This window comes from Bos taurus, chromosome 2, assembly GCF_002263795.3.
Source record: "Bos taurus isolate L1 Dominette 01449 registration number 42190680 breed Hereford chromosome 2, ARS-UCD2.0, whole genome shotgun sequence".
Classification (NCBI taxonomy): Eukaryota; Metazoa; Chordata; class Mammalia; order Artiodactyla; family Bovidae; genus Bos; species Bos taurus.
In genome coordinates this window covers 62,270,288-62,293,601 of record NC_037329.1, presented here as the reverse complement: position 1 = coordinate 62,293,601, position 23,314 = coordinate 62,270,288, and the positions used below count along the sequence as shown (strand labels likewise).

At 38.0% G+C, this 23,314-nt stretch overlaps 1 protein-coding gene across 2 annotated transcripts in view; it reads right to left on the bottom strand.

Annotated features, from left to right (window-relative positions):
• MAP3K19 (mitogen-activated protein kinase kinase kinase 19) overlaps positions 1-23,314 on the bottom strand; it is a 60,992-nt gene that overhangs the window by 20,661 nt on the left and 17,017 nt on the right. For both annotated transcript variants that reach the window (XM_015475801.3, NM_001205597.2), the window contains exons 5-9: positions 21,677-21,792; positions 19,382-19,497; positions 9,753-9,849; positions 4,224-4,302; positions 3,042-3,298 (exon numbers count right to left, since the gene is read on the bottom strand). In XM_015475801.3, coding sequence (XP_015331287.1) covers positions 3,042-3,298; positions 4,224-4,302; positions 9,753-9,849; positions 19,382-19,497; positions 21,677-21,792 — 665 coding nt within the window. The remainder of the gene's footprint in view (positions 1-3,041; positions 3,299-4,223; positions 4,303-9,752; positions 9,850-19,381; positions 19,498-21,676; positions 21,793-23,314) is intronic.

The following is a 23,314-nucleotide window of genomic DNA, read 5'->3' as shown; positions in this document are numbered from 1 at the left end:
CTCGAATAGCCAAAGCGATCTTGAGAAAGAAGAATGGAACTGGAGGAATCAACCTACCTGACTTCAGGCTCTACTACAAAGCCACAGTTATCAAGACAGTATGGTACTGGCACAAAGACAGAAATATAGATCAATGGAACAAAATAGAAAGCCCAGAGATAAATCCAGGCACATATGGACACCTTATCTTTGACAAGGGAGGCAAGAATATACAATGGATTAAAGACAATCTCTTTAACAAGTGGTGCTGGGAAATCTGGTCAACCACTTGTAAAAGAATGAAACTAGAACACTTTCTAACACCATACACAAAAATAAACTCAAAATGGATTAAAGATCTAAACGTAAGACCAGAAACTATAAAACTCCTAGAGGAGAACATAAATATTAATTTTTTAAAGCACAAAGATTTCAAAGATTGCGTTGTGTACAGAGAGTAATGTTAAATTTTTAAATCCTAATATCTATGAGCAATCAAGCAATGTAGTTATAAACATATTATTTAAAAATGTGGAATTGCATTCTAGAAGAAACCGGAAACAGTATTTGTGCTTCTTATCTCTTATTTTTTATTTCTGCTCATCTGTCTTTTCTGAATTTTTCTTAAACAACATTTATTGATTATCTTAAGATTGCATGTAAACAACAAAAAAATTTTTTTAAGAGAACAAACACCAGCCTGGTAAACCCAGCTGATTTTTTCAGACAAGATCATAACACCTATGGAGCAGACCCCATTACAGAATACTGACCTAACCCAGTTTGTTTTTGTTTGAATGTGCTGCTTTTATTACATCTTCAAGATTCTCTGTGGTTTGGCCAAGAGAAATGCTATTTCCACAATGTCCAGTTCAGTCTCTCCATCTATCCTTTCTCCACTTGGTACCTGTACCAACTGCCCCTCCTTTTCTCTAAACTCACCTCCTCTAGAAAACTATGTTTCTCCTTTTTTTCCCTTAATAATTAAAGTGAGGCTCAGATGGGAGTTGTGAGCTCTGAACACATGTGACATGGTGCTTAAATATGTTGGCTTTGGAGATGGGGGTCCAGGTTTGAACCCAGCCTCTGTAACCCACTAGCTATGTGACCTGAGCATACACTTAACCTCCTGAGGCCTCATTTATAAAACAAGCATGTTAATATTAGCTATATCAGTGAACATTTGTGCCTTGAAGTAATAAGCACTCAATAAATGTTTACTGCTGTTGTTGCTACTAATTCAATATATTTTTTTAAATAGTTACGTGTCAGATCTGGAGCTTTGTGTGGGGAGGTGTAATGGTTTTTGCCTTTGTCGTCTGGTGAAGACCAGCACATAAAAAGATAGTGACAATTTAGCATGATGTGTGTTGGTTGAAGATAAGGTTAGGATCCTATGGGAGTCCAAAGGCATGGTGACTTACCCAGTCTTAGAGACATTCAGGAAGACTTCCCAGAGGAAGGCATATCTAAGAGCATACCTGAAGGATGTCTTAATGTTCCAGCGGAAAAAACAGTATGTGAAAATATTCACATATCTGTTCTGGGAATGGAAGGCATTTGGTGGTGCTGATGTTTATTGTCCGGTGAGGAAGAGTGAACAGAGAGGAGGCTGAACAGAGGCTGTGGAGAGCTGGGAGTGAACTTTGCAGATTTCAAGGAATAAGACCCTTGGGTCTATATCACAGTCCAGTTTGATGTTGACTTTTACACACAGCCTCTAGAAACACAGCTTCAACATCAGGTCAACTGAAATCAGCCAGACAGGGAAGGACAACTATTCAATGATTTCACTTTTATGAGGGACCTAGAATAGTCTATTTCATAGAAATAGGAAGTATCAGTGGCTATCAGAGATAACAGGAGAACAGTGGCTATCAGAGATAACAGGAGAAAGGAGAGTTTAAGTTGAATGGGTGTTGGACTTCCCTGGTGGTCCAGTGTTAAGAATCCGCCTGCCAATGTAGGAAACATGGGTTTGATCACTGGTCTGGGAAGATTCCACATGCCATGGAGCAACTAAACCTGTGAGCTACAACAAGAAAAGCCCTGCAGTGAGAAGCCTGAGTACCACAACTAGAGAAATCCCCATTCTGCAACTAGAGAAAGCCCTGACTCAGCAAAGAAGAGCCCATATGCCGCAGTGATGACCCAGCACAGCCAAAAATAATCAATATATAAATAATGAAAGCATAAATTAAAAAAAGTCCTGTGGCTGTCAAGCTTCAGTTTTACAAGATGAAAAGTTCTGGAGATGCAGTGTTGATGTTCATGCCACAATATAAATGTATTTAATGCCACTAAACTGTATGTTTTAAAATGGTTAAAGTAGTACATTGAATGTTATGCACATTTTACCGCAATAAATTTAAAATTAAAAAAAATTTAAATGCTGTTTCATTTAAAATTTTCATTTAAGCTCTACTCTCACACCCTAATGCTTCCCTGGTGGCTCAGATGGTAAGTAGTCTGCCTGCAGTGCGGGAGACCAAGGTTCAATCCCTGGGTCAGCAGAAAGAAATGACAACCCACTCCAGTAACCTTGCCTGGAAAATTCCATGAACAGAGGAGCCTGGCAGGCTACAATCCATGGAGTTGCAAAGAGTCAGACACAACTGAGCGACTTCACTTTTCTTGCACCCAAATCCTATCATAATTATGCTTTTTTTCTTTCTCCTTTGTTTGACCTTTCCTCTGTTATGCAATACCCCTCATTGCAATAAGCCAATAAATACAAAATTGCATTTTGCAAGTTTGTCTCTGGTGGTTTAGGTCAATTGGTTTAGGACAGTGTTAAGCAGATATCAAAGACAGCAGTGCACTAAGGGGAAATGCTGGCATCAGTGTGCTATCTAGTAAATAAGTTTTGGGCTAGATAGAACAGGTAACTCAAATCTTGAATGAAAGTATCCTCACCGTATGCCCCCCAAAGCTCCCACAGATAAAGATCAACCAAATATGAATTCCCTGTAAAGATTTTCAAATTCTTAAGAAAAAGATGAATAAAGAAATATTTATTGACCAAAGAATAAAGGAATCACTGTATAATTCAATGAACTCACCTTCAGATTTCCTTGGCTGCCCCTTCAGAAAGTGAGGAACATCTCTGGCTACAGACTTGGAGATTATCGTTTCTAAGTGAGGTCTTGGCAACAAAAAGCCCAAGTTCATATTGAAGAGTTCCTGGGAACGTTCCTCTTTCTTTGCAAGTAAAGGCTCCGTGGTTACCATTTTTGTCCTGAAGCCCACCATCTCAATGTTTTTTGGAAGTGAAACAGAATGTGCTGGTGTCCATTCCTGATGCTCTGAGGTTATCTGACTAAAGAGGGAAGGAAATAGTTTAATTTAAAAGTCATTCCCCATGTCTTCTGGATCTCCAGTTCTTAGCCCACCTGACATCACTGGAAAGTTTGGAGGACTATTTCCAAATGGTACTGCTGAGTGGAATAGCTGTATTGCTGAAAGAACAAGACCTCCCCATTCTCTGACTTGCTCCCCACCTCAGCAGCCCTCTGCCACTCATACTTTGGTTTTCCCAGTCTCTGTTTCCTCAAGTAGAGAAATCAGAGGAGGAAAAGGCAGAGATAAGGGGGTGCACCCTTGTACTTCTCCAAAGGCATTGACCAGAGGCCTTTGACCATTCTCCAAAAGCCCAGTACTTCTCAAACTATCTTTGGTGAAGAATCCATTTAAAATTTTACATTGCATCGTGGATTGAAACTTTTGTAAAATGTAATCAAAGTGAATGACTATAAAAATTAAACAAAAATTGAAAACGTGAAAATAAAAAAATTTTCCACTATCAGATCAATAAATATAAAATTACTTGACTAAATGGCTACACATCTTTTTAAAGGTTTAAATGTCCAAGTTCTATACTGATTTCGTTATTGACTGGTAACAGAAGGACCTCAGAACTCTGTTTTGAGTGGCACTGCTGCAAGGTCAGCAAATGATGGTCCTTGGCCCAAATCCAGCCTCCAGTCTCACTTTGGTAGTTTGATTGGATCATATCCACACCCATTTGTTTATATACCATCCATGGAGGCATTCAAGTTACAACTGCAGAGTTGACTCATTGGAACAGAGGCCATATGGCCCACAAAGCATAAAACATTTATTATCCAGCTCTTGCCACAAAATTATTTATTATGACCCCTGCTTGGGGATGTTTTTCTGAATGTGGGTTGCCACACAAGTATATACTTTAATTCCAATCTAACCTTTCAAATAATACTTCTTACTTGTTTTCTGGTAATTCTTCTTGGCCCATTTCTTGGGGATGGATGACATCTCTCGGAAAAGTAACAATAATCTCAACACCTATGAAAGTGCAGGTCAGTAATAATAAGAAGAAAGTAATGAATTCCAGGGGTAATCAGAAATCAAATGTTTTATTTTTGGTTATTTGGCTCATGTATTCTTAGTAATTACATGATGAACATTAACTAGGAACTGAGTTTTAACCATCTTTGTATCTTTCCTGTCCTAAATAAATGCTTGCTTAAAGGGCAAAGAATTTGTATAACAAAACATTCCAGAAGTAAAATAAAGCTTTATGATGAGCAGTGTTTTCTCCCTGACTGGAGAAAACAAGGCCTCCTTCTGTAAAGTGTGACTGATATCACCTACTTCACAGGACTGTTGTGAGAATTAAATGAGATAATTTATGTTGCCCCATCGGAACTTGCTTATATTTGTCATTTGGTCATCTCTTATCTGATTCCAAGGAGCAACTTTTAGTATAACCCTTAAGACAGAAAGTTCCAACTTATAGAGTGGATGCATGCCTACAAAATAGCACATTAAACAAATTGACATTAAAAACTAGTGTGGGGACTTTCCTGGTGGTACAGTGGATAGGAGTCCGCCTGCCAAGGCACAGGTTCAATCCCTGATCCAGGAAGATTTCACATGAAATCTTGTTTCACATGAAATCTAGTTGCCACAGGACAACTAAGCCCATGCACCACAACTACTGCAGCCTGCATGCCTAGAGCCTGGGCTCTACAACAAGAGAAGCCACTGCGATGAGAAGCCTGTGCACTGCAACTAGAGAGCAGTCCCCACTCACCACAACTAGAGAGAGCCCTTGGGCAGCAATGCAGGCATAGCACAATCAATAAATATGTAAACAAAAAATAAATAACATTCAAAAAACCTAGTGTGAACCATACCAGAACTGTCTGTCCTTTAAGATTTTCACCTGTTCACTTTTTCCTAAGTTTTTATCAAGTATATGATATAAGTATATCAAGTATATGACAAGTGTAACTCATTGTGCTAAATGTAAGGAAACAAAGAAGGTACAGCTGTGGCCTTAGCAGAGACTACAAATAAGAAAGCGAAGCGCATAGCCAGATAAGCACTGTGAAAGAAGTGTGCAATGTGTGTGTAGAACATAGAGGCATATCCTTCGAGGAAGATGTAGGGCTTTTCCCAGTATTCAGCTTATCCATCTAACTGTCAGAGCCATTCATTCAGTCTGTGGATGCTGGAGGAGCCATGGTTTTAATCAGCTCCACTGATCGAAGAATAGTAGAGAAGATTTGAGCAGGTCGTGAATCAGAGATACCTGGGTCTCCATCCCTCCTGCCACTTCCGGGGGGGACCTTGGGAAAGTTACTTAATAGCTATCGTCATCAGTGTGTGCATGCTATGTTGCTTCAGTCATGTCTGGCTTTCTGTGACCCTATGGGCTATAACCCACCAGGCTCCTCTGTCCATGGGATTCTCTAGGCAAGAATACTGGAGTGGGTTGTCATGCCCTCCTCCAGGGAATCTTTCTGACCCAGGGATCGAACCTGCGTCTCTTAGGTCTCCTGCATTGGCAGGCAAGTTCTTTACCACTAGCACCACCTGGGAAGCCCAATCACCATCAGCGTATCAATTAAAGTTTTTATTATTTTTAAAGGACATTGGCTATTTTGTCAAATATATAGGAACCACCATAAGGAAAGCATTTTTAATGTTAAATGTTTATGCTTGTGTTATTTAGAAGAGTGGTGCATTTAAAAAAAGTAAATATTTCCAAAAGGAGTTTTGTGGGTTTTTTTTTTTTTTTTTTTTTTTGCAATCTCTAAAAATGAAGTTCCCTTGGAATGGTGGATTTTCTTTTTAACTTTTCAAATATCCTATCACCACACTATGTAGCACAACATGACAGGCTTGGGATTATAGAGCTGGGAGGAACTTAGAGGTCATCGGACCCAAACCCTTCGTTTTAGAGATGAAAAAACTGACAGTCATGAGGTTGTGAGATGGCTCATGGCCACTTTTGTAATGAAAGGCAGATGGATGTCTTTCACACCATTTTTGTAGTCATCCTTGAGGGCAAACACCTAGCTGACATGTTAGAGTAAGAAAAACATACAGCATACATTCCTAATAACTCAACTGTCAGTGAAAAGGATGCTCTGTAAAACTAGGCACAATTAGACTTTGCTGTAGAAGTTAGAAAATTGGGCAGTATATTCACTTGAACATGTTCTTAACAATGACTGTATTTTTAGAATCATTGAGGACTAATAAACCTAGATGATTTTTTTACCAAGAATGTTTTTAAGTAGATTTAATAAACTAAAAATTTGTTAATTGGTTGATTTCTCTTTTTTTAAACCAAGGAAGTAAGATGCAATAGCAAGTATAAGAAATTCCTGACTTTTTAGACATTGTGAAAAGTTAATGGTTCCTAAATGGGGAAAAAACATTTGGTTGTAAATGGCAGGGTGAGGTGAAGGATATTATAAAACTTTCTGACACTGAAATCATCTTGGAACATATATACTCTCTGTTTTGTCTTTTGAACACTGTGAGTGATCATAGGAGCCTCTGAACCTAAGAGTGGTCCAGGAAAGCGGATGTACTGTCACATGTGAAAATAAAACACTTGCTCCTATCTGAATGCATCTTTCCAGAAAGAAGATGCAAATTAACCCCACCAGAAAATGTTATAGTAGAGAGAAACTAAGAGGCATCATTTAAACACAACCAGAAACATAAACTTTCTTGCCGAAAAGGGGCAAATGATATTCATAAAGTCAGAAAATGATGACTAATTATTAATATAAGTGCTAAAATTTTAAAACAAAAACTTATTTGGCCTAGCCTAATTCATTCAATGAAGAAAAATTATTTTCTCCAGAAAAGTCTTACTTTTCTGTGTTTTCTACTTGCTTTGTTTAAATGGATGGGAATCAAGGTTCAAAATATTTTGATAACCTCTCTACCTTTTGATAGTTTCCTAAATCATGATTTTCAACAGAATTTTTTACAGCTACATTTACCAGTCTTTTTTTGCCACTAGTTTTCAGAAAGCTAACTTGAGAGATGGATACCCAGGAGTTACACAAGAGAAGATAATATGGAGGTATCCTTTTGCTGATCTGGGTGTCAACAGCAGAGGGAGGGTCTGAGGTCAATGTAGAAGCATTTTGTATGCTAGTTGTGGCTGAGGCAGTGTGATCTGGGGGTCAGTGACCAGTTTTGAGATGTAGCTACAAGAATTCTTTATGACAATCCAACCTGGGATCTGTTCTTCTCCTTTGTTTTTCAATGGTCTATGAACTTTTCTAGTAACTTTTAAAACTTCCTTTCTTTTCACTCAAGTAGAGCAGATTTTGTTATTTGCACATAAGAATCCTGATAGATATACACTGTAAGCCTAGGAATTTTAGAAAATAGGTTCTCATTCACTCACGAAAATAATAATTTTACATGCTCAGTTTCCAGTCTACAAGGTTTGCATCTGATATGTTCTGGGAAAATAGCTGATTAAGGAATGCAAGAAGAATTTTATAATAAGGAAAAGGATGAGGGATTCGGGTGAGAGGCAAATTGTATTTTATAAATTACCATCTGTAAAAGTTCATAAGAAAGCAAATGTTTGTTGCAGGAATATTTAGCTGTTAAAGACCAGGGCAGTGATCTAAACATTAGAGTTTATATATATTTTAGTTAGTGAAGTTTCTTTTTTAAAAGAATAATACAATGAACAAACAGATATAAATTAAATGATTAAATATGCATATCTACCATCAAATAGTCACATGGATGTGCATAAAGTCTTTATAAAGTGTGCAAACACTTAAACATTAACAACCTGGGGTATGTTAGAAGCATGTAAATGGAATTTAAAGAGATTTATTGTTATTTAAGATGAATACAATGCACAATAATTCCCCAAACATTTTTATTTCAGATTTTGTGACTTGAAAGAGTTACTAGCTTACTGAAGACTCTTATCAACTATGAGAAGAAAACTTAGAAACATAATTTCTTCTTTAGAATGTATAACTCAAGTTATGAAAGCCTAAAACTGCAGGAAGTTAGTTGAGATGCTGCCTAAGTGTTATGGTTCCTACATGAAAATCTAAAATATTACATACAAATTGATTTTAAAAGTATTATTAATATGAAGGGACTTTCCTGGAGGCTCAGATGGTAAAGAATTTGCCTACAATTCAGGAGAACCGGGTTCAATTCCTATAAGCACCTCAAATGGTAAGTCATCTCTAAATTGAGCTGAATAAACACAGTATTTAAACTCTTAGAAGGTGATGGGGACACAACTGGGCTTCTGAGAACTCAGATTTGAAGTCTTTGAAACGCAAAGGCAGATCACAAGGACTACCTGGAGGGGATCAGGACTTGTTTATTTTAATTAGGTCTTTCAGGGTTCATGATGTTTATAGTTTCTTCCCTGCCCTCAGCCAGGAGAAAGGAGGTACAGAGTGAGTTTGGGAAAGATGGGAGGCTTCCCAGAAGAGGGCAGCATTGCATAAGGGGTCAAAGGAGACAGTGGCTAAGCTAGCACAGCCTTCAGGGTGGTTAACCGGGATGAGAAAAAAGACATCCAAGAGGGCAGCTTCCCTGGAGTGTTAGAAAGGCAAGGAGGAAAATTACCAGAAGAGAGATTGGAGCAGTTCAAATAAACGTTTCATGTAAGAAGTTTATAGGGGAGTAGATGACAGACAAATGTGATCGCTGTGATGACTATGTTCTGCAGTGAGAATCTAAATACCTTGTGATCTGTTCAATGCAAGGGTGTTTAGGGATAGGACAGGATGACACATTTGGAATGGGTGTTGTTTTGGAAAATTCCAGACTTATGGCCTCCTAGAATACAAGAGTGCAACTTGGGCCTTTAGTTCTTTGTTCAGTCCCCCAACTCCTGCCTCAAGGGAAGAGGTCTGGGATGACAGCTAATGGAGAAATGTTTGGTCCTGGAAGAGAATAAGGCTTCCCAGGTAGCTCTAGTGGGAAAGAACCCACCTGCCAAGGCAGGAGACATAAGAGAAGTGGGTTCAGTCCCTGAGTTGGGAAGATTCCCCTGGAGGAGGGCATGGCATACTCACTCCAGTATTCTTGCCTGGAGAATCCATAGGATAGACATGGTGGGCTATACAGTCCATAGCGTCACAAAGAGTCGGACACAACTAAAGTGACTTAGCACACACACATGAACGGAAGAGAACAGATCCCCGTAGCTGCTGGAAGATTTTGAGAGAAAAGAAGTGAGGGCAAAGGTGCTACCAGACAAAAAAGGAAGGAGATGAGAACAGCAGGTTGAGCTAGAGTAGGGTAGAACAAAGGAGAGACTGAATAGGTTGCCAAGACTCACTGATTCAAATATGGACCAAAGGCTAGGATTTCTTTTCCTCTATGCTTGTCTGAGATTTCAAAGCTCTGCACTGAGCATGACTGAAATCAGGGGGAAAATCCAAATAATCAATATTGTCTTTGTAAACACATCAAGGACAGAAGATGGATACCTTCTGTCCTAGGTTGCCAGTCTTGTCCATCACCACTTGGATCTCCTTCTTCACTAATCAATATGGAATGAGAGCAGTCATCATCTTGGTCAGACTCCTGAAATATCATAAAATAGAAACTCAGTTTTTCAGTGTAATACTTGGTTGGCAGGGTGAATGTTGATTTTTTTTTTTTCTAGGCTAAAGTTTCACACGGCTGATTCCTTTTAAATCGGATAAAGTATTCAGGACTAAAATAATGGGAAAGTGTTTGTCTCCAGAGCACCAGGCTTAGACAGACGTGAACGTGATTAATTGCATAATCAAAGATGAAGATCAAAGCTGAAATTGCATAAACACAGAGAAATTCAATATTTTATACTTTATCATGTCTGTATTCAGGCTGTTAAGCTGCCACCAATTCCATCCGAGTGGGTAACTGGAAAGAATCCTTTGGCCACAGCCAGTGAACAACCCCAAAGGAACATGGTCTTTTCCATAATGCCTCCCTGGGGCATCATTTACAGATGGTGAGGGTGGAAATCCTTGCCCTACATGGAAGCTGCAGATATAACCTTAGACTGAAAGGAGGCAGCAAAGCTGATTAAAGTTTTCACTATGACAGCCTTCTGATCTAATCGTGTTATGCGACTTCTCAAACTTCCCTTTTACGATCTAGAAAATGATCAAACTGCTGAAAAACATTGTTGAAAAGCAGCTTAACTTAAAAAAAACAACCAGCTTGACTTACAAAAAGTATTCCTGACTCTCTAAAGAAGAAATGTTTTCTATGAGAATGCATTGTTGTTGCTAGGTTCCTCCTTTAGAAGTTGTTGCTGGTGATTTTGCCCCTTTTAGTGGCTAGAACAGTGATAGATGCAAGTAGTAGTTAAAATATCCCATCCTACCTGGATGTTATAATTGGCATTCTGGTTTCTGTGATCCAGATGAACGGTCTAGTTAAGCAGACTATTGGATAAAAAGTCTTTGCCCTAAATGCAGATGTTTGTCGGACAAGCAAGCAGACTTTATCATAAAGCCTCTGATATTTCACTCACTAATTCCCAAGAGAGTGTGGGAATCTTTTCACCTTGTTCATTTGACTTATCACTACCATTAAAATATTTTAGGTGTTCAATTTTTTAAAAACTTTTAATTTTGTACAGGGGTGAAACCGATTAACGACGTTACGGTAGTTTCAGGTAAACAGGGAAGGGATTCAGCCACACATAGACATGTATCCATTCTCCCTCAAACCACCCTCCCATCCAGGCTGGCACATGACATTGAGTGGAGTTCCGTGTGCTATACAATAGGTCCTTGTTGGTTATTCATTTTAAATATAGTAGTGTGTACCTGAGCATCCCAAACTCCCTAAGTGTCCCTTCCCCTTGGTGGAAGGTGTTCACTTATAATAGCTTAGTTATCATATTTTACTTTATATAGCAGTACACGCTTTGTAAAGCATTCTCTACCTCCCAGCACAGGTTAGGGGTCCTACCTCAGACCATCCTGGTTGTCAATGGCAGATGGGACAGCTGGACAGGTTCGCCCTGATCCTAGACTGTTGTCAATTTTACTGCTTATTCTTTGCATTTCAAAAATTCTACCACTCTCTGGCAAATTTCTTCTCCCTCCCATCCAATTACAAAGCGTGAGCGGTAGGGTATTACTATTTTATAAAATGCATGGAAATACCAAAACAGCAGTTCTTTAAAGAGCAGGAGACAAAATCACCTATAATCCTACAAATAAATAGCAAACTCTGTTCACTTCCCAAGTGTTTAATAATAGAGCTGTATCATGTCATTTCATATCTGGCTTTTTTACTTATGATGTATAAATTACATAGCAATTTACTAAGTAAATATCATTTTAGTGGAATTTTATCAGAGGGTCATAAAGATGTTTAGTAAGTCCCACAAGTGTTATGATATAAACCCCATCATGCATAGTAGGCAGTTTTTAATTCTTCATTATCACACATAGTGCTGTGAACATCTTTACAAGTAATACCCCAATTTTGTATTATCTCTTTAGAGTGGATTCTTAGACATGGAATTATAAGGAATTATTGATCTGAAGAATATTAGAATTTTTTTTACATACGTTGCTTTAAAAGTAAATTTACACTTACTACTTACTGTCCACTAGCAGTGCATAAGTCTGTTTCACTACCTTCTCCCTTATCAATGAACAATTTTCATTTTTAGTAATGTGATATATGATCTGATTGTTTGAATGTGCATGCTTTTGTTAGTAGAAGTGTTGGAGATAGTTTCAGATGTTTAGTGACCACTGAAGTTTCCTTCTTAGTGTGTGTATATATATATATATATATATAATTTCTTTTCATATAATGTCTAGAACACTCTGTGAGACTTCAGAATATATCTCTTCCATTTCATATAATTAGAGTGTTTCAATGAAATTTTTAGGCTGAATAAAACTAATTAACACTAATTTTTAGTGTTAAATATATAACTGGTTCTCGTTTCAAGTTTCTATGTTGATTAATGATCTGCGGTTGGTCTCAACTGCTCAGTTCATTTATTATTTGGTCCTTGAGGAAAAGTTGGAAGATGCGGAGCATGGGCAAACTACCTGCAAAACCCATAACAATGACCAGCATTTATCCATACAGTGCCAGACACTGCTGGACCTTTCACATATTAGCTAACTTAATCCTCACAAAAACTCTAAAGGTAGAAACTATTACTCCATTTATACATGAGGTTCAGAGGAGTTAAGTAACTTAACCAAGGTCACCTAGCAAGCCAGATTCACACCCAGACTCTGAAGTCTGGTTACAGAATTCATAATCACTCTGCTTTCTTTCTACTATGAAAAATTTGAAACAAGAGAGTCTCAACAAGAACCAGAAGGAAATTAATAATAGTGAGAAAATTAAGAGAAAGAATACCCAAACATAATTTATAATTTTTGCACAGGAGAAGATAAAAGATGTGTGATCCCTACAAACTCCTGACAAAAAACTTCTTCCTTAAAAAAATAAAAAATAAAAACTGAAAAACCATAAGCATCACAAACAAAAAGGATGTGGGGAATAATACCTACTTTGAAGATTAACATGAAAATGAATACAAAAACAGCAACAGCTCAGAATTTTCTGTTTCTTTTAGAATCTTAAATATGAATGACTTTAATAGACTTCCCTTGTGGCTCAGCTGAAGAATCCACCTGCAATGTGGATCAAACCCAGAGTTTGATCCCTGGGATGGGAAGATCCCCTGGAGAAGGGAAAGGCTACCCACTCCTGTATCCTGCCTGGAGAATTCCATGGACTGTATAGTCTGTGGGGCCGCAAAGAGTCGGATGCGACTGAGCGACTTTCACTTTCACTGGGTGACGGAGGAAAGGTTGAAATAATGCGGTCGTGTGAGTGAAGGAGAGAAAACGTTAGAATAGCACATCCCAAATAAATGGAGCCCATCAACCATTCACAGTAATGCAAGAGGTGACAACAGACTAGACAGCATAGCATTCTAATCTGCAAACAACAGAATGCCAACCACACAGAAAAGAGGCATAGAAATCATACGTAATTAAATTTGGAAAGAAGATTCTTCTTAGATGAAAAGAAGATTGGCAGAGGCCGTGAAGAGCCTCTCAGGAGCAATCCTACAAGCAAAGCAGCTGCGTATATTTGTAAACTATAAAAACCTATTGCAGATAACCCAAAAAGAAAGCAAGCTTTCATTCAAAGAAAAGAAGTAAAGAAAGACCTTGGTTTTTTTTTTTTTTTTTTAAACCCTAGAGAAAGCACTAGAAAGAAGCAAATTCAATAGTGAGAGTCTATCTCTCCCTCAAAAATGAGTTCAAAGTTATTTCAACCATAATAAGAAAAATATAGAGTGAAAGTTCAAAAAATATCTCAGAACTGCATAAAAAATTAACTAAATATGAAGGGACTTTTAGTCTTTAAAAAAAAAAAAAAAAGCAAGTTTCCTAACTATACCACAAAAAAATGAAAAGTAAGTGTGTTTTCTCTTATCAATTTCTTTCTTTTTAAAATTTATTTTATTTTTATTTATTTGGCTGCAGTAAGCATATGGAATCCACCTCCCTGACCAGGGATCACACCCAGGCCCACTGCACTGGAAGGCAGATTCTTAACGACTGGACCACCAGGGAAGTCCCCTCCTGCTGTCTCTTGAGTTATTAAAGTGATATCTTACCTATTCCTTAGCTCATTCATCTGGCAAATCACTGGAGCAGTCAATTTGGGGACAGACTCAGGAGGATGAAGTCAGAGAATGGGTACCGTGGTCTGGGTGGGGTTAGTCTATGAGCCAAGGTTTGGGTGGGATTAGAAAGAGGAAAAAGTAAGGGACATTGGACTTGGAGCTGTGAGGGTTTAAGGCCAAGACTAATTTTCATCCTAATCTTATGATTTGCTCTATGTGCTGTGCTGTGCTGAGCTAAGTCACTTCAGTCATGTCCGACTCCTTGTGACCCTGTGGACTGAAGCCCACCAGGCTCCTCTGTCCGTGGTATTCTCCAGGCAAGAATAGTGGAGTGGGTTGACCTGCCCTCTTCCAGGGGATCAAACCCGTGTCTGACCCAGAAATCAAACCCTCGTCTCCTGTGTTGTCTGCATTGCAAGGCAGATTCTTAACCACTGGAGCTTCAGGGAAGTCCCAAAGCTTTGATTTTTAGATCAGCTAGGTTCTATCACTGGGGTGGTTACTGTTTCTCCTCCTTGCAAGTTGAGAAGAACAGAGGCTACTTTGCAAAGCAGTTAACGGTAGTCACTTCTCTTGGTGGCAATTCCTGGGTGAGAGTCTTGTGTGCCGCTGGGCCTTCCCTGTGGAGCCTGATGGGAGCTGTGTGTCCTAAGAACAGGGGAGAGAGTGGGACAGGTGGACTTTGCAGATAGTGAATGGGCCGGAAGTAGGTAAGTACTCTTAAATGGTGTGATAATGGCCATCTATGCATGCTAAGTCCTTCAGTTGTTTCTAACTCTTTGTGACCCCATGGACTGTAGCTCACCAGGCTCCTCCATCCATGGAATTCTCCAGGCAAGAATACTGGAGAGTGTTGCCATGCCCTCCTCCAGAGGATCTTCCTGACCCAGGAATCAAACCCACGTTTCTTATGTCTCCTGCATTGGCAGACTGATTATTTACCACTAGTGCCACCTGGGAAGCCCCGTCTGCTCTATTCATCTGCTATTAATAACTTGGCCAGAGGAAGGAGATGAAATGTTAGGCTGGGCAAGAAACGGGGAAAGGAGAGTCACCTCTCTCCTCGTTGACGTATTGACTCACTGGTGACTTCGAAAAAAAGCAAGCCTCTTAGGGAAGTAGGTTGTGATCTTTTTACCAGTGATAACAGCAAAAAAGGTAAACAACCCCCACCTCCTGCCCCCAAAAGATAAAGTGATACATTACCTTCTGCCTTATTATTGCAGTTGACAATTGAATATTCTTATATCCTGTCCCCATCCTTCCAATAAATTCACCCTCTTTTTCTTATAAAATCAATAGGCAAAGTTTAAATTATGATTATTTGAGTATTGTACTATACTGTATGTATTGCACTATAGTCATGCAATAGAAATGTAGTATGATTATACTTTCTTTCTTGCATAACTTTTATCGTACATAAACCCCAAATCCCTGTTTTTATTTCATTCACAATTTTATTTAATATTTAATTCATTTTCTTATATTTTTTAAAATCTTAAATCTTCCCAACCTCCAGTGGTCTTTCCACATGGTTAAATATATCAGAAAATATACCAGTTCCACCTTCTTCTTGGAAATCCCCATTATCCTGTTCTTCCTCACCCCAGCGATTGGAGCTCTTTGTTCTCCAGACTTCATACATGGGCTGAAGCCCTGGGACTTGCTGTCTGTTTTATACCAAGGATATCCTCCTCTCTTGTGTTGGGTTCCAGATCCTATGAATCATGGATCCAATTTTCCCTTCTATTTTTATCTTATCCCCTTAATTTAATAGAGTACATAGTAGCTTCCTTAAAAGGCATGTGAAATGTAGAACGTTTACTCATTTGCATGTCTGAAAAATGTCTTTATTCAACTCTAATATTTGGGGAAACAGTGGAAACAGTGTCAGACTTTATCTTTTGGGGCTCCAAAATCACTGCAGATGGAGACTGCAGCCATGAACTTAAAAGACGCTTACTCCTTGGAAGAAAAGTTATGACTAACCTAGATAGCATATTCAAAAGCAGAGACATTACTTTGCCAACAAAGGTCCGTTTAGTCAAGGCTATGGTTTTTCCAGTGGTCGTGTATGGTTGCGAGAGTTGGACTGTGAAGAAAGCTGAGCGCCGAAGAATTGATGCTTTTGAACTGTGGTGTTGGAGAAGACTCTTGAGAGTCCCTTGGACTGCAAGGAGATCCAACCAGTCCATTCTAAAGGAGATCAGCCCTGGGTGTTCTTTGGAAGGACTGATGCTAAAGCTGAAACTCCAATACTTTGGCCACCTCACGCGAAGAGTTGACTCGTTGGAAAAGACTCTGATGCTTGGAGGGATTGGGAGAAGGAGGAAAAGAGGATGACAGAGGATGAGATGGCTAAATGGCATTACTGACTCGATGGACCTGAGTTTGAGTGAACTCTGGGAGATGGTGATGGACAGGGAGGCCTGGCGTGCTGCAATTCATGGGGTTGCAAAGAGTCGAACATGACTGAGCGACTGAACTGAACTGAATATTTGATTTATAGTTTTCTGAATATAAAATCCTAGATTGAAAACCATATTCTTTGCTCAGATATCTGAAGGCATTCACTCCTTCCCTTTAATTTACTTTTTTAAAATTTTATTTTTCAATTGAAGGATAATTGCTTTACAGAATTGTGTTGTTTTCTGTCAAGCCTCAACATGAATCAGCCATAGGTATACATATATCCCCTCCCTCTTGAACTTTCCTCCCATTTCCTTCCCCATCCCACCCCTCTAGGTTGATACAGAGCCCCTGTTTGAGTTTCCTGAGACATACAGCAAATTCTCATTGGCTATCTATCTACTTTACATACAGTAATTTAAGTTTCCCACGTTACTCTCTCCATACATCTCACCCTCTTCTCCCCTCTCCCCATGTCCATAAGTCTGTTCTCTATGTCTGTTTCTCCATTGCTGCCCTGCAAATAAATTCTTTGGTACCATCTTTCTAGATTCTGTATATATGCATTAGCACATGATGTTTATCTTTCTCTTTCTGACTTACTTCACTCTGTACAATAGGTTCTAGTTTCATCCACCTCATTAAAACTGATTCAAATGTGTTCCTTTTTATGGTTGAGTAATATCCCATTGTGTATATTTACTTTTAAGAATAGCATATATTCAGGAATGTGCACATATCAAAACTGTATAGATTCATGAATTTTTATAAACTGAACATACTCCTAAGTCAAGTAAAAGTCTTCTTAGACATAATATAAAAATCAAGACCCATAAGGGAAAAAGTGGATAAATTGATTTTCATCAAAAATAAAAACTTTTGTTTGGTAAAAGAGCTGTTAAAAAGGTGAAAAAAGTAAACCAAATTTTTCTCATTGACTAGCAGAAAATATTTGTGAGTTACACATCCAGAATATACAAAGAATTCTCTAAACCCAACAATAAGACAAATAATTCAATCAGAAAATGGACAAAATATTTGAATAATTATGGCTATTGGCAAATACATTTTTTTTAAATGTATTTTAACATTGTTCATTAGGGAAATGCAAATTATAACCACAATGAGCTACCATCATATACCTATTTTGGTTAAAAATTTTTTAAATGGTTAAAATAAAAAATACTGATAGTACCAAATGCCGCCAAGGGTATAGAGACATTGGATCTCTCATTTACTGCTGGTGGGAATATAAAATGGTTAGAGCCACTCTGGAAAATTGTTAGGCAGCTTTAAAAAAAATTAAACATACATTTACCAAATGACCCACTAATTGGATTCCTGGGCATGTATCCTAGAGAAATAAAAACATAAATTCACACAAAAATTTGTACATAGATGTTCATGGTAGCTTTATATGTAATAGCCCCAAACTGGAAACAACCCAAATGTCTTTCAACAGATGGACAGCTAAATAAATTTAGCTGTCCCACAGCTAAATGTGGGACAAAATAAAATTGTAATAGAATACTACTTAGCAACATAAAGAAACTATTGATACATAGAACAACTTGGATCTATCTCAGGAGTGTTATGCTCAGTAGAAAAAGCCAATCTCAAAAGTTTACACATATGATAATGCCATTTATATGACATTCTTGAAGTGATAATAGAGATGGAGAACAGATCAGTGGTTGCAGAGAGACCATGGCAATTAAGAGTGTAGTAAGGGGGTTCCTTTGTGGTAACAGAACAGTTTTGTATCTCCGCCAAAGATTCAGGGGATAAAATGTCACAGAACTACGCACACAGACACACACAAACAGAAGAAAGAAAAAGGAATGCACATAAAAACCAGTGAAATCCAAGGAAGGTCTGTAGTCTAGTTCATTGTGGTGTTGGGTTAATGTCAATTTTCTAGGTTAGACAATCAGCTACAGTTATAATAATTCCCATTGAGGAAAGCTGGTGAAGGTTATACAGGAGCTCTCTGTACTCTTTTTACAAGTTCTTATGAATCTATAGTTATTTCAGACTACTTTTTTACTTAAATTTTTGGTTTTTGTTTTCTTTATTGTTTTAGAATAATTTTTGGAAAAAGAAAGGTACAAAAAGATCTTACTACACTATCTCTAAAACTCTTCATATAGTTTCTGTCTATTATAGTCCATACCTCATTAACTTGTAAAAATAAACACATTTGTGGTCATATTCTTTTTACCAATAAAATATAGAGTAGTAATTTTTAAAAAATTGTCACCATTGTGCAGCATGTGGGATCTTAGTTTCCCAACCAGGGATTGAACCCAGGGCTCCCAACTTTGCTCCCACTCCCACCCCTGCAGTGAAAGCATTGAGTCCTAACCACTAGACTGTCAGGGAATTCCTATAGAGTTGTAATATTTTTAACTGTTTGGACTATGTTAAATTTTATAAAAATTCAAAAAATACAAATGAATATACAGTACAAAGTTGTTCTCCATTTCAGTCCTTTTAGGCAACCACTGTTAAAAGTTTATTATACATTTAGGAAATCATTCCATCATTTTCTGTGGGTCATAATGTTTGTTACTAGTACTATTACTATACTTTTTGAAGTTATTCATCATGGGCAGGGGGTAATGACCAGGACCAAGAGGAGGCACCTCCTTTGTGGTATCCTAGGATGGATTTGACATGAACAGAATAAAGATTTTCTCTTCTTTCACATTAACATGCATAAAGACAAGCTACATTTTATTATTTAGCATGGATTCAGCTGCAACAATATTCTATGGTGTACACATACACGCATAATGTATGAGACTCAGAACTGACTAGCTAATTACTGCCTTGAGATTAAACTCATGAAGCACTATGATTAATTATGGTTTAAGTTTCCTTATAATCACATTTAAATATATAATTGTAATATATGTTTGTTATAAATATTCAAGCAACTTAAATGAAGTAGATATAAATGAAGTAAATGTAGATGCAGTAGGTTATCCCTTTTTCTGTTAGTTTTTCTATGTGAAGATTAGAGCATCTTACCTCACTGCTGCCAATGCTCTGCAAGATTATATTTTGGTTTTTAGTAACTGTCATCATATCAGTTGGAGAAGAGTTTGTATCATGACAAATGTCAAGCAATGATTCAGCATGTCTTTCTGCCAAAAGAAACATAAAAATGTGTTTTGATAAGCTGCATCTCCAGCAATTTCACAGCAACATCTAGCATTAGGTTCTAAAAATGAGTTCCATTTTGTTTAAAATTTTCTTGAAATAGTGATCTGGGATCCTGAGGAAGCTTTGGGCCATAATTTTTACTGGAAAAAATGTGAGGACAAAAGGAATCCACAGAATGAATGCATTTTTGTTTGTTTGTTTTTTAAAAAGGGGGTAATGTTGCTAAGTGTAACCCCTAATAAGGGGCTGGGAATTATATCTGTACTATAGTTGCCGAAGACAAAAGTGCTCAGCTGCTTGGAGCACCTTTCCTGTCTAGCACTTGAAGCCACATTAAATTGACAGAGTTCTGAACACCAAACAATGAATTCCCAGTTAGTTCCTGGGGGACACTGTTCTCTTACATACCCTTCTCCTGTTATCTTGACTTTTTCAGATAAGCATGCGCTCTACCGTGAAAACTTCTTCCTCTTGCATCTCTTCCTATTTCATTGATCATATGAGTGATACAAAATTGAAAGAGTGATCTCTACTCATAGCCTGCATTTGTTCACCATATTTTCTTTCTTCACTCTTTACAACCTTTCTACTGCCTCCATCCTACCATTGAAACCCTCACTTTCTTATCACATCTGCTTTGTAAACTCTTTTCCAATTTGATGCTGCTTCCCACCCCTTCTTTCTTGCAGTTCTCTCCTAATTTTCCTCCTTCCTTTCTTATGCCTCGTCCATGTGTACCTTCTCTGCCCAGCCCCTACAATTTTCTCACCATCATCGATCCTTTAGTGATCTCACCTACTCTCAGATCTTCACAGTCTCCTTGTAGAGAACTTGCAAAGAAACCCATCAGTCCATCTTAGCCAATCCTTTCCCCACAAGCCCTGGCCTACAGAAAATTTCTACTTTGAAGATCACAAGTTCTCATCAAATGAGTGTTTTAGAACCCATTACCTTCAACATCCACACCAAACCATAGTGTTCTCCTATTTTGCTAATTGTATTTCTACCTCCCCACTTCCTAGGGCTGAAACTTTGGAATCATGTTTAACTCAAGCCTCTCAACCCTTGTCTATATGTCTCCTCTATCAACTTTGCATCACTATATTCTGTGAATTCTTTCACATTCTCTTAAACTCACATACCTAGAACCTCTCAGGCCCACTACACGCCATGTCCAAAGTTTCTTTTCCTGATCCTTGAAACCACGCACAGGTACTTCTATAGTTTCTTAATAGAGCTTGCTTGTCATGAGTCTCTTCCTCTCCTAAAACATGGCTTTCATCGTTCCCTGTCTTAAAATTCTTCAGTGACTCTATTTCATTGCAAAAAAAAAAAAAAAAAAATGTCCTTCAGTCTGACATTTAACGACTCTTTGATGGACTCAGTCTCTTTGTGTGTCTATCTTCTGCATTCCTTTCCCCTGACATGAACTGTTGGTTCTAGTCTCCGGTTCGCCCCTGGGATGAGCCATGCTCACTTACAGCATGATGCCTCTGCCCACAAAATCAGCTCTCATGGTTTTTTTTAGAACCAGATTGAGTCTTACCTCTTCCATGAAACCTTCCTGGGGATAGCCTTGTTCCCTGTCCAGAGCTCCCAACAAAAATCCAATCAGACAATAAAGTCAAGCAGTTTTCACAAAGTCACACGTGGCTCAGTGGCACTTTTTCCATTACATTTCTTTCTGTGGCTGTTTTTTGTCTTGCTTAGACGCTTTCTCCATGCCTATATCACATCTTTTTGCTTCCTTCATATTTTATCCAGCATTAGAGAACCACAGCAAGTCCTTCTTCCCCTTTTAAGTTTATAACAATCTCTTTCTCCTCTGACTGATGTAGTGTGTCCCTGACTGTACTGAACACTTTCAAAAATTTGGACCACATCTTAGTCTTCTTTGCCTATCTCAGAGTACCTAACTTTGGGTCTTGTACAAAGTCCCTGGATTATAGATAGCTATTCACTTGATTTCTTTTTTTCTTTATTTATTTAAAGTATCTATTTACAATGTTGTGTTAACATCTACTGTACAACAGAGTGATTCAGTTACACATATATATACATTTAGCTTGACTTCTTTAAGAGGATCTATCAAATACATGTAAAAAACTATAAAAGGGCTTTTATAGCTAGAGAATTTCAAAAGTGAAATAAAAATATTACCTGGTTTTGGCATAGAATTCATTAAAATGTCCAATAACTGCTGCTTTCTGAAACTCTCTATTTGTGACACATAATGTATTGCTGATTTTCCACTAAAATCACAGAGTTTAGGGTCTCTAGGAAGAATAGAATCAACATCAAAGATTACTGAGTTAAATTATTGAAAAAGAAAACCAATATGAGAGGAAAAACATTGACATCAAATAAATAAAAATAATTTTATATAGTTTGGGGATAGCAATAATGAATTCAAAATGCATGAGAGAGAGAAAATTTTCAAGATTTTTAACTGAAAGGAATATATTGCATATTTTAGGCCACTTCTAGTCTAAAAACATTCTAATAATTTGCTGAAAATTTTCAACCTTGGACAAGAAGTTTCATAATTCTTTAATAACGCATAAAGCAAGTAAAGATAAAAACATCTTGATAAACTGTTGTCTTATCATCCCAAATAGCTGGCTTCATTGATTTTTTTCTTCTCAGTGCTTTAGCTAACTGCTTATTCTCAATATTTCTTTTTCCTAACTCTAATACCGAGCTCTTTTATTATTCAAAATAGAATAATGCTAGTAGAATGGCCTAGCATTTCACCTTGAAATTAAACTGACATACTTATTTCGCAGACGCTTGGTTGAGTGGAGTGATCTTATCATAGAGCCTCTCTGTATGATTTTTCATTCCTCTTGTCCTGTGATTGTTAAGCCCCATGGCTGATCTTAGAGTTCCTTGCATCAGTGCAAATCTCCTGTCTATGCTGCCATGAATCCTAGAATTAGACATCAGCTCAAAGAGGTCCAGAAGGTAAACGATGGGAACTCTGTTTACAGATTATGGTGAGGGAAACAATGGCTAGACTTGCTTCACTAGCCACATTCTGTTTTTATTGGATATGTGGCATGTGAGATCTTTGTTCCCCGACCAGGGCCTGAACCACACCCTCTGCAGTGGAAGCACAGAGCCTTAACCACCGGACCATTAGAGAAGTCCCAGGTTAATGTTTTATGATCTATAATAATATTCTTAGGGCTTTTTCTCCCTCCATGCTCATGGTTCAAAAGAATTAGCATAGGTCCAAGAATCAAGGGACTGCCACTAACCTTAATACATGGCCTTAGGCAAGTCACTTAGCTCTCTGGGACCTTAGTTTGCTCAGTTCAGTTCAATTCAGTCGCTCAGTCATGTTCGACTCTTTGCAACCCCATGGATTGCAGCATTCCAGGCCTCCCTATCCATCACCAACTCCTGGAGTTTACTCAAATTCATGTCCATTATGTCAGTGATGCCATCCTCTCTGGTCCCCCTTTCCTCCTGCTTTCATTCTTTCCCAGCATCAGGGTCTTTTCAAATGAGTCAGTTCTCTGCATCAGGTGGTAAAAGTACTGGAGTTTCAGCTTCAGCATCAGTCCTTCCAATGAATATTCAGGACTGATTTCCTTTAAGATGGACTGGTCGGATCTCCTTGCAGTCCAAGGAACTCTCAAGAGTCTTCTCCAAGACTACAGTTCAAAAGCATCAATTCTTTGGCACTCAGGTTTCTTTATAGTCCAACTCTCACATCCATATGACTGCTGGAAAAACTATAGCTTTGACTAGATGGGCCTTTGTTGCCCAAGTAATGTCTCTGCTTTTTAATAT